Raw genomic sequence first — 10,362 nt, 5'->3', positions numbered from 1 at the left:
GGGTCCTATTGGACTATTTTCTCATCTTTAATAAGTTCAGCATACTTTCAGCTAGCAAAGCCATTCAGGTATCAAAATGTTCAGCTCTTCAAGGACAGTCATTTCTAAACTTCATACTTTTGAAATATTTAGCTTTATTTTGACAATCTTGCCCCATTCAAATTAATGGGAAAATTGTACTTCAGCATACTTTCAGGTAAATATCCCTTTCACGTGTCAAAATGTTCAGCATTTTCAGGGCAATCTTTCAGCACACAGCATCCGCACGCATTTTCGACAGGAAATGCATTTCTCTAGTTTATATTGATGCCAATGCACGTGAGACTCTGTATCAAGACCACATTACCATTATTGATCTTCTCTTCACTATACATTCATATCAAACCATCTCTATTTGTTGAAATAGATGAGTTTAACATCAGGTGTAGGTGTTTGACAGTAGAAATCATAAAATTAAGTATGATGTACCATCTTTTTACATTTGGAATTTATGCTTGAAGAAGGATCAAAGATTTTTATTGTCAATTCACTATATGTGCAGGACTTAAGAAAATCACAATAATGTTTCTCTCTCACCTAGTATTGAATGCCCATACCATTTAAGAAACTAAAATAGAATAAAAGTAGAGTAAACATAGAAAACTAAATAAAATTAGGATAAAACTAAATGGTACAACCTAATGGGCTATGAAGAAACTCAAAGCTATGTGTTTCTGGGGTCAGTGCAAATAACGAAGATTGACAGGTGGTCACCATCACCAGGGGCGTTGGTGATGAGATGCACATGGACAGTAGCGCAAATGACCAACATCAGCAGATATGGTAAAAAGAACAGCCAGCAGCGGATTTACATGTAATACAACAAAAAGGGGGAATGTACCGAGTTTGTGCAAAGCAGCAGAGGTAGTCTTTTTATGTTCTGTGGTGCGTCACAGTCCAGGGGCACGGGGGGTGAGGTAATGGACAGTGTTCAGTATCCTCATGGCCTGGTGGATGAAGAAGTTTGTAAACTCTCTGGCTCTCTTTGACTGTCACACACTAGCTTTTCCTCTGCATCTGTCTCAAGCCAATAAGTAGTAAAATGTACTCAATTTCTAATAATTGCAACAGTATGAAATTTTCACAATATGATAACCATCTCAGAAAATATTGTGGTTCCACGGTATTGGACAATTGCTATTATTATCAGCTACAAGGACCCTCAAAGGAATGAAAACCAAGTCCTTTTTTTTTAATTGCATGTGACTGTGCTACTAAAGAATAAACAGTTATAAAGATAATTATTTTAAAAAGCATGTAACCAAAGCATATTGGCACCAGCATTTGAGGTATTCACATCCTTTACTTAAAAGTACTGCTTTCACTGTAAAAGTAGCCTACTGTGTTACAAGTAGTAGTCCTGCATTAAGAATGTTAACTAAAATTAAGTATTATCACAAAATGTACTGAAAATATTAGATGTAGAAGTAGGATACTCAGTGTTGTACTATACTGTATATCCTACTGTATACTGAGATATTACTATATATAATATCACATTAACAGTATATCACTCATGCACTGATGTAACAGCAGGACCTAACTGTTGTAGCCGGTTGAGGTGGAGCTCTGCTGAACTATTTTATATCCAAGTGCAACTACTGATAATTTTCATTAGGCATCAATCTTATGATTATTTCCTCCATTAATTGATTGGCTGGTTTGTGAAACAGTAGTGAGAAATGCTGTCACACTGCTCTAAATGATTATCAGAATAGTTGGTAATTTTATTGTAGGTGGATGATAGCATAGTCGCTCACTCTCTCAAACACACACACTCTCACTTATGTGGGCTGAGAAGGTGTGTGTGTGTGTGTGTGTGTGTGTGTGTGTGTGTGTGTGTGTGTGTGTGTGTTTCTGGGGTCAGTTTGGGATTAGTGTGTGTCCTTTAAAATCACAGATTAGCAAATGAATAGACAGTGTGGGAAAACTACCGTATTTTCCGGACTATAAGCAATAGCGCATCTTATGACCGCGTTCATACACTCACGTTTTATTGTTTGGGATTAAAGTTATAAACAGGACACACTCGGAGAAATGGTGTTCTCGCAGGTGTTTGTTTTTGAGATATCCAAAGTAATCCTATGCTTCTGATTTTAATTTTTTTTTTTTTTTACTGGATGGAGTTTGGTGATATCAGCCTCCTTCTCTCTGGCATTTGTTCACTGCATGTGTGCGTGCACTCGTTGTGCTAAAGCGATACTTTTACAATGGTGCCACTACGAGAACCGATACTTTAAAAAAAAAAAAAAAAAAGCATAAAATCAGGCCGTAAATTTCATAATTTGAAGAGCAAGGTCATTTGGCCTTCAATTTTCAGAGGGCACAAAGGCCACTTGACTGGGCACTAAGACTGAGAAAAATGACATGATATGCATGTGCACATGGCTTATGTGTATACAGCCTGAGCAGTAAAGGTGCAGATGCTCGTAGAATGGTTAAAGGGAAATGTGCAGAGACAGTATAGTAACTGTTCACCTTTATTATAATTTGGACAGTAGATGGTTTTATCTGTGCACATTTAGACTCAAAGGCAAACTAAGCTCTGTCTGCTGATGTTGCCTAAGATCATGGGTCAGAAGAATGATGGCTGTGTTAAGGAGAAAACAGAGGAAAGGATGTCTACTTTCTCTTAATTACTGTAACTGGTGCGATGATGATGATGATGACAGAATGTCCAGCATCACTTCTAGCACGGTGAAGACTAAAAATAAATGCGCAGTGGCTGCATATTAAGGTTTTCACTTGGTTGTCAATATTTGTGCTTATTTAGCATATACAATATTTAAAGCAGTGGAGAGAACATGGTAGATTTCAACACTATGTAACGTTTTAGAGCCCCTGAGTTTTCTTACAGCTCAGACAAGTTTAGCATCTGACGCACAGTGATGCTTCTGTTGCCTGTATCGTCCGTTTCACAGTACCAGAGGACAATTATTTCAGTCAACAGTTCACCATGAGACTAAAATGCAAAAGCAGTTGCCAGTGAGGTTGAATAGTTGAGGAAAAAAATTGATGTTCACCATTTTGGTTGCCTAACGGGCTCCACAGCGTGCACATGGGAATGTGACTGGAGTTGTTTTGTCAGCAACTCATAGATTTAGAGCATCTTAATATCAAGCATAGGATAAAACCAGTCTTTGATTGTGGATGTCACTGTTAACATAGGCAGTGAAATAGCTTGTTGTAGGACTATACCACTGAATTGTGCTTGTTGTAAGTCATTTATTATAAATCATGTGTACACGTGTATCCATCACAGTGACCATCAGACCTGTATTAGTTTTTGTATATTTATTGGTATGTAGTAATTTAATTGCAAATATGGTTGAAAAGTCCACATTGAATTACCATGCAGCAACAGTATTTATGCTTACTGTGGTGGATTAGACAACTCCATCAATTTTTAAGAGTTTATGAATAGCTTTGTTGTACTACTCAGGGATAAATAGAAATCAGTGGATGCCTGAAACAGTAACAATTCAGAAATCAGGACAGCATGCATTTGTAAATAATGCACAATGTTAAGTACAATGATTGACTTAACCTGCTCAAACACTGGTATGGTGCATTTTAGATATTGTCAGCTTTTCAAAATGCAAAGCTGTGAGAACAAATTTTAAGTTGATAAATATTGCCTGAGTATTCATAACAATGTGAAGTAAATAAAACCCTGAAAGTTTGCTGTTTACAAGTTGTTTTGGAGTTTAAATGTTCTTGTCATTCTTACTCTGTGTACTGTCTTCTGCAGGTCGACAAGGCAACCGGTCGCTTCAACGGTCAGTTCAAGACCTATGCTATCTGTGGCGCCATCCGCAGAATGGTAGGTCTCAGTTGGCTGCCTGCCGCAGTGCTCTTGACTTGCTTTGACAAACACAGAAAAGCCTTTTGCGAGCCAGTTTCCTTGTCAGTCAACATTGAGAGTCAGGCTGATTCATCTGCCCTGTTTGTAAAACTACAACTGTAATCATACAAAATTTATCTGTCAAACCTAGTTTTAAAATCATGCCTCTGCCATGAGGCTCTTGTACATGCTGAAAGCTTTTGTCTGAAGATATTTTTTTTTCTTGCAGGGTGAGTCCGACGACTCCATCCTGAGATTGGCAAAGAACGATGCCATTGTTGCAAAGTAAGAACATGACCTCAAATTTCAAGATTTACCTCATAGTTGGTTTAATGGGGTTGTTACTTTTACTCAAAAGTCACACATTTGTTTGAACATGGGAAGAGATGTCATAACTGTTCCTGACCTATTCAAATGTATACACATACAGACGGGAGTCAAATGAAAGGAAACCCCTGTATGAATGAGTGGTCTCTTCCAGGGTGAGAGTGCCCCCATCCTTAGGGCAGAGTAAGAAAATGATGTGAATCAGATGCTGTGGCACAGTCATCAGATCTCTACCCAGGTGAACACCTATGGGAGATGTTGGAGCAACATGTTAGACAGCATTTTCACCACCACCACCATCATCTAAACACCACATGAGGGAACATCTGTTATAAAGATGGTGTCCATCCCTCCGGTAGAGCTCAAGAGACTTGGAGAGTCAGTGCCAAGGTGCTGAAGCTGTTCTGGTGCCACATGGAGGCCTGGCACCTGACTGAGACACTTCCTGTTGGGTTGTCCTTTCATTTGTCACACGCCTGTATGTGCACATGTGATAGAGTTCACTTTATCACTGCCCCACACACACCACTTGTCATTCAGTTGTGTGTTAGATCAACTTCAACGTTTTGGCAAAGTGTGGAATATTTCTATTTTTATACAAAATATAAAGCATGCATGAGCAAGTACAAAGATAAATAGTAATGATGGATAAAATGGTTTTCTCAAGGGTTCATTTGGACTTGTCATGTTAGGAAAACCACAAGTGTTAAAAATAAAATTGATGTTGCCTTCTTGTTCACGTGTCTCAGTGAGTGTGTTTACATGGACATGAGTATCCTAGTTGTGATCAAGGTTTTAAAGTGTCCTGTTTTTGTGTTTGCGCGTATAAAGATCATATCCCGATTTCAGAAACCCGGTTAAGCTGTTATGCTGGTTTTGAGAAACCCAAATACGCAAGGTGAAGTACTCAGCGAAATCGTGATATTGTTACACGTATACATCTTATCCAGGTTCCTCAAGGTTCAGACTGCGCAGCTGCAGTTGCAGCGTCCAAGTGACTTAACACAGTGTAAGCTGAGAGAGCATCCCGTTTTTGAAGCGATGAAGAGACCGAATTTTGTCTTTAACAAAAGACTTTAATTTACTAGGCAATTTAGATGGGAGAAAGCATAGAAATGCTGACCTCTAAGTCTGTAGTAGAAGAGCTACGGCACGCCGGTTTCCCAGTGTGCACCACAGAACAGGATCACACTGAAAAATGAATCAAAACAGAAGAAGTAGGCCTAGTCCAGCAACATTTTAAATTCTTTAAACTATTGGACAACATACTTGGTCACTCAGCTGTAGACGATGGAGGAGTTTACCAGCTTTCTGTGTACAGCTGATTCTGAGTCTCTGCTGGGTGACGCATCAGCCTCAGGCCTGTTGCTTAACATTAGCATGTATAGACTATTTTATTAGTTTTTGTTGTTGGTTGTTTTGTGAAAAACCAATTTAAAACTAACAATCCTGTATCTTAAAGTTGTGGGCAAAGTGTCAGTTGAAAATTTGGATGTGGCCAATAATGTCTTCTTCTCTTTACCTCTTGTTTCGCAGGAACTTCTGAGTGCAACATCGAAGCTGTGGAAACTAAAATAAAATGGAGAAAAAAAAAATCAACTGTTGCTATTGTTGTCTCTTAATAACTATAAAGATGGTGTCCATCCCTCCGGTAGAGCTCAAGAGACTTGGAGAGTCAGTGCCAAGGTGCTGAAGCTGTTCTGGTGCCACATGGAGGCCTGGCACCTGACTGAGACACTTCCTGTTGGGTTGTCCTTTCATTTGTCACACGCCTGTATGTGCACATGTGATAGAGTTCACTTTATCACTGCCCCACACACACCACTTGTCATTCAGTTGTGTGTTAGATCAACTTCAACGTTTTGGCAAAGTGTGGAATATTTCTATTTTTATACAAAATATAAAGCATGCATGAGCAAGTACAAAGATAAATAGTAATGATGGATAAAATGGTTTTCTCAAGGGTTCATTTGGACTTGTCATGTTAGGAAAACCACAAGTGTTAAAAATAAAATTGATGTTGCCTTCTTGTTCACGTGTCTCAGAGTGTGTTTACATGGACATGAGTATCCTAGTTGTGATCAAGGTTTTAAAGTGTCCTGTTTTTGTGTTTGCGCGTATAAAGATCATATCCCGATTTCAGAAACCCGGTTAAGCTGTTATGCTGGTTTTGAGAAACCCAAATACGCAAGGTGAAGTACTCAGCGAAATCGTGATATTGTTACACGTATACATCTTATCCAGGTTCCTCAAGGTTCAGACTGCGCAGCTGCAGTTGCAGCGTCCAAGTGACTTAACACAGTGTAAGCTGAGAGAGCATCCCGTTTTTGAAGCGATGAAGAGACCGAATTTTGTCTTTAACAAAAGACTTTAATTTACTAGGCAATTTAGATGGGAGAAAGCATAGAAATGCTGACCTCTAAGTCTGTAGTAGAAGAGCTACGGCACGCCGGTTTCCCAGTGTGCACCACAGAACAGGATCACACTGAAAAATGAATCAAAACAGAAGAAGTAGGCCTAGTCCAGCAACATTTTAAATTCTTTAAACTATTGGACAACATACTTGGTCACTCAGCTGTAGACGATGGAGGAGTTTACCAGCTTTCTGTGTACAGCTGATTCTGAGTCTCTGCTGGGTGACGCATCAGCCTCAGGCCTGTTGCTTAACATTAGCATGTATAGACTATTTTATTAGTTTTTGTTGTTGGTTGTTTTGTGAAAAACCAATTTAAAACTAACAATCCTGTATCTTAAAGTTGTGGGCAAAGTGTCAGTTGAAAATTTGGATGTGGCCAATAATGTCTTCTTCTCTTTACCTCTTGTTTCGCAGGAACTTCTGAGTGCAACATCGAAGCTGTGGAAACTAAAATAAAATGGAGAAAAAAAAAATCAACTGTTGCTATTGTTGTCTCTTAATAACTCAAGTAAGATGGAAGTGAGAACCTGGAGCCTTATCCGAATTTCAGTCTTGAGCCTTAAGGCAACACTTCATTGGGGTGGGCGTTTTGAGTTCAGTCATTTAAACAATGGCCACGAACTTTGGTAAATAAAAAAAATAAAAAAAAAAAAAAAGAAGGAAACTTCATTTTGTGTGTCCAACACAAAGAGCGAGGCAGTATAAAACTTGTTTTCAGTGGCTGAAGACATTAATTCAAGTGTATTTGTTAGCATGAAGTCAAAGTTAAATTGCAATTTTTATATACAAGTTTTCTGTTAGAATACCCATTTTCTCATGTCTGTTCAGACCTTTTTTCACATGGATGTGCAGTAACAATATGAATTAGTAAAGCTGACTTGTTCCCTCTTTATGGAAAATGTGTTAAATCATTCTATTTAAAAAATATATTTTAAATTGTCCATAAGTTTCACATTCCACCCCATCACACCCGTGTATTTCTGCACTAAAATGCAGCACTGTTCCATTGAGTAACATCAAGGAAATTACATTTTAAGGGTTTGAACAAGACAAATTCAAATGGTGATTTATTTATTTAAACTTCATGGTATGTTTTTCTTTCAACACCACCTTTGTCAAGCCTTACCTATTCACCCTGTCACTCAAAAACTTTGCTTCTTAAATGAAATTTTCAAATGCATGTGTATAAAAGCATGATTTGTGTCACTTAGCTGCACGCTAAGCGTGATGTTAACTTTGACCACATGGGCCATATTACTTTGACTTTTCCAGCCCTGACACATTCCACACTCACTGATTCAGTTTACCTGCTTTCCTGTGACGGTGGAACAAACCAACTGTGTTATCTTGATGCATTGGGTAAAGTAAAACAAGTAGTGCCTGAGCTTGTAAAATGTTTTGGTACAGGTCTGACAATGTCCTTTATGCAATTAAATGGAAAGTTCAGTTTTTATTATGATTTAAACAAGAAAACTTAAAATTCCATGGTCCAGTCTGTACAGTTTCCATGGAATGACTGATGGTGTATATTGATAATAATGTGTAGTGTTAACATAGCTTCCTGGCATGGACTGGCTCTTCATCTGTTTTTTATTTGACCTACTGAATAGTCTTACAGCTCCTATTGGGAAGTCCACTGTTTCCATTGTCAGCTACAGAATGGGTTGCACAATAAGACCTTACAAGGTGTGAGCTCAGTATTTGAACCCTGAGTAGTGATCCAAGTTTACCAGCTTTCTGTGTACAGCTGATTCTGAGTCTCTGCTGGGTGACGCATCAGCCTCAGGCCTGTTGCTTAACATTAGCATGTATAGACTATTTTATTAGTTTTTGTTGTTGGTTGTTTTGTGAAAAACCAATTTAAAACTAACAATCCTGTATCTTAAAGTTGTGGGCAAAGTGTCAGTTGAAAATTTGGATGTGGCCAATAATGTCTTCTTCTCTTTACCTCTTGTTTCGCAGGAACTTCTGAGTGCAACATCGAAGCTGTGGAAACTAAAATAAAATGGAGAAAAAAAAAATCAACTGTTGCTATTGTTGTCTCTTAATAACTCAAGTAAGATGGAAGTGAGAACCTGGAGCCTTATCCGAATTTCAGTCTTGAGCCTTAAGGCAACACTTCATTGGGGTGGGCGTTTTGAGTTCAGTCATTTAAACAATGGCCACGAACTTTGGTAAATAAAAAAAATAAAAAAAAAAAAAACGAAGGAAACTTCATTTTGTGTGTCCAACACAAAGAGCGAGGCAGTATAAAACTTGTTTTCAGTGGCTGAAGACATTAATTCAAGTGTATTTGTTAGCATGAAGTCAAAGTTAAATTGCAATTTTTATATACAAGTTTTCTGTTAGAATACCCATTTTCTCATGTCTGTTCAGACCTTTTTTCACATGGATGTGCAGTAACAATATGAATTAGTAAAGCTGACTTGTTCCCTCTTTATGGAAAATGTGTTAAATCATTCTATTTAAAAAATATATTTTAAATTGTCCATAAGTTTCACATTCCACCCCATCACACCCGTGTATTTCTGCACTAAAATGCAGCACTGTTCCATTGAGTAACATCAAGGAAATTACATTTTAAGGGTTTGAACAAGACAAATTCAAATGGTGATTTATTTATTTAAACTTCATGGTATGTTTTTCTTTCAACACCACCTTTGTCAAGCCTTACCTATTCACCCTGTCACTCAAAAACTTTGCTTCTTAAATGAAATTTTCAAATGCATGTGTATAAAAGCATGATTTGTGTCACTTAGCTGCACGCTAAGCGTGATGTTAACTTTGACCACATGGGCCATATTACTTTGACTTTTCCAGCCCTGACACATTCCACACTCACTGATTCAGTTTACCTGCTTTCCTGTGACGGTGGAACAAACCAACTGTGTTATCTTGATGCATTGGGTAAAGTAAAACAAGTAGTGCCTGAGCTTGTAAAATGTTTTGGTACAGGTCTGACAATGTCCTTTATGCAATTAAATGGAAAGTTCAGTTTTTATTATGATTTAAACAAGAAAACTTAAAATTCCATGGTCCAGTCTGTACAGTTTCCATGGAATGACTGATGGTGTATATTGATAATAATGTGTAGTGTTAACATAGCTTCCTGGCATGGACTGGCTCTTCATCTGTTTTTTATTTGACCTACTGAATAGTCTTACAGCTCCTATTGGGAAGTCCACTGTTTCCATTGTCAGCTACAGAATGGGTTGCACAATAAGACCTTACAAGGTGTGAGCTCAGTATTTGAACCCTGAGTAGTGATCCAAGTTTTGTAAATCATTTAAAACATCAGAGGATCAGAGGTATATTTTCTGTTGGCTCAGTTTGAGCTTGGTGAACTGAAATGGTGACCAGTAGCTTATTGAAGCATACACTATGGTCAAGTCACATTAACGTCAGTCTATTCTCACTATAGCTTGTTCTGACCAGCAGGGAGCAGCATCTGGTAAGAAATATTTTCCTTCAAAACCAGAAAAACCTCTATCAAAACAGAAGAAGTAGGCCTAGTCCAGCAACATTTTAAATTCTTTAAACTATTGGACAACATACTTGGTCACTCAGCTGTAGACGATGGAGGAGTTTACCAGCTTTCTGTGTACAGCTGATTCTGAGTCTCTGCTGGGTGACGCATCAGCCTCAGGCCTGTTGCTTAACATTAGCATGTATAGACTATTTTATTAGTTTTTGTTGTTGGTTGTTTTGTGAAAAACCAATTTAAAACTAACAATCC

The 10,362-nt window shown here is 38.1% G+C and overlaps 1 protein-coding gene across 3 annotated transcripts in view; it reads left to right on the top strand.

Annotated features, from left to right (window-relative positions):
• The window catches only part of rps21 (ribosomal protein S21), a 17,085-nt gene extending 11,276 nt beyond the window's left edge, over nt 1-5,809 (top strand). The window contains exons 4-6 of one of the 3 annotated variants that reach the window (XM_020615058.1): nt 3,791-3,862; nt 4,113-4,168; nt 5,747-5,809. In XM_020615058.1, the coding sequence (XP_020470714.1) occupies nt 3,791-3,862; nt 4,113-4,168; nt 5,747-5,756 (138 nt within the window). In that variant the 3' untranslated portion in view covers nt 5,757-5,809. Of the gene's footprint in view, nt 1-3,790; nt 3,863-4,112; nt 4,169-4,364; nt 4,875-5,746 lie in introns of those variants that run through there. The other 2 variants (XM_020615057.1, XM_020615056.1) reach the window with 2 other exon arrangements.
• The last annotated feature ends 4,553 nt before the right edge of the window (nt 5,810-10,362 follow it).

This window comes from Monopterus albus, unplaced genomic scaffold, assembly GCF_001952655.1.
Source record: "Monopterus albus unplaced genomic scaffold, M_albus_1.0 scaffold157.1, whole genome shotgun sequence".
Taxonomy (NCBI): Eukaryota; Metazoa; Chordata; class Actinopteri; order Synbranchiformes; family Synbranchidae; genus Monopterus; species Monopterus albus.
The sequence above is the reverse complement of the archived record's forward strand: the minus strand, read 5'-3'. Positions and strand labels throughout refer to the sequence as shown.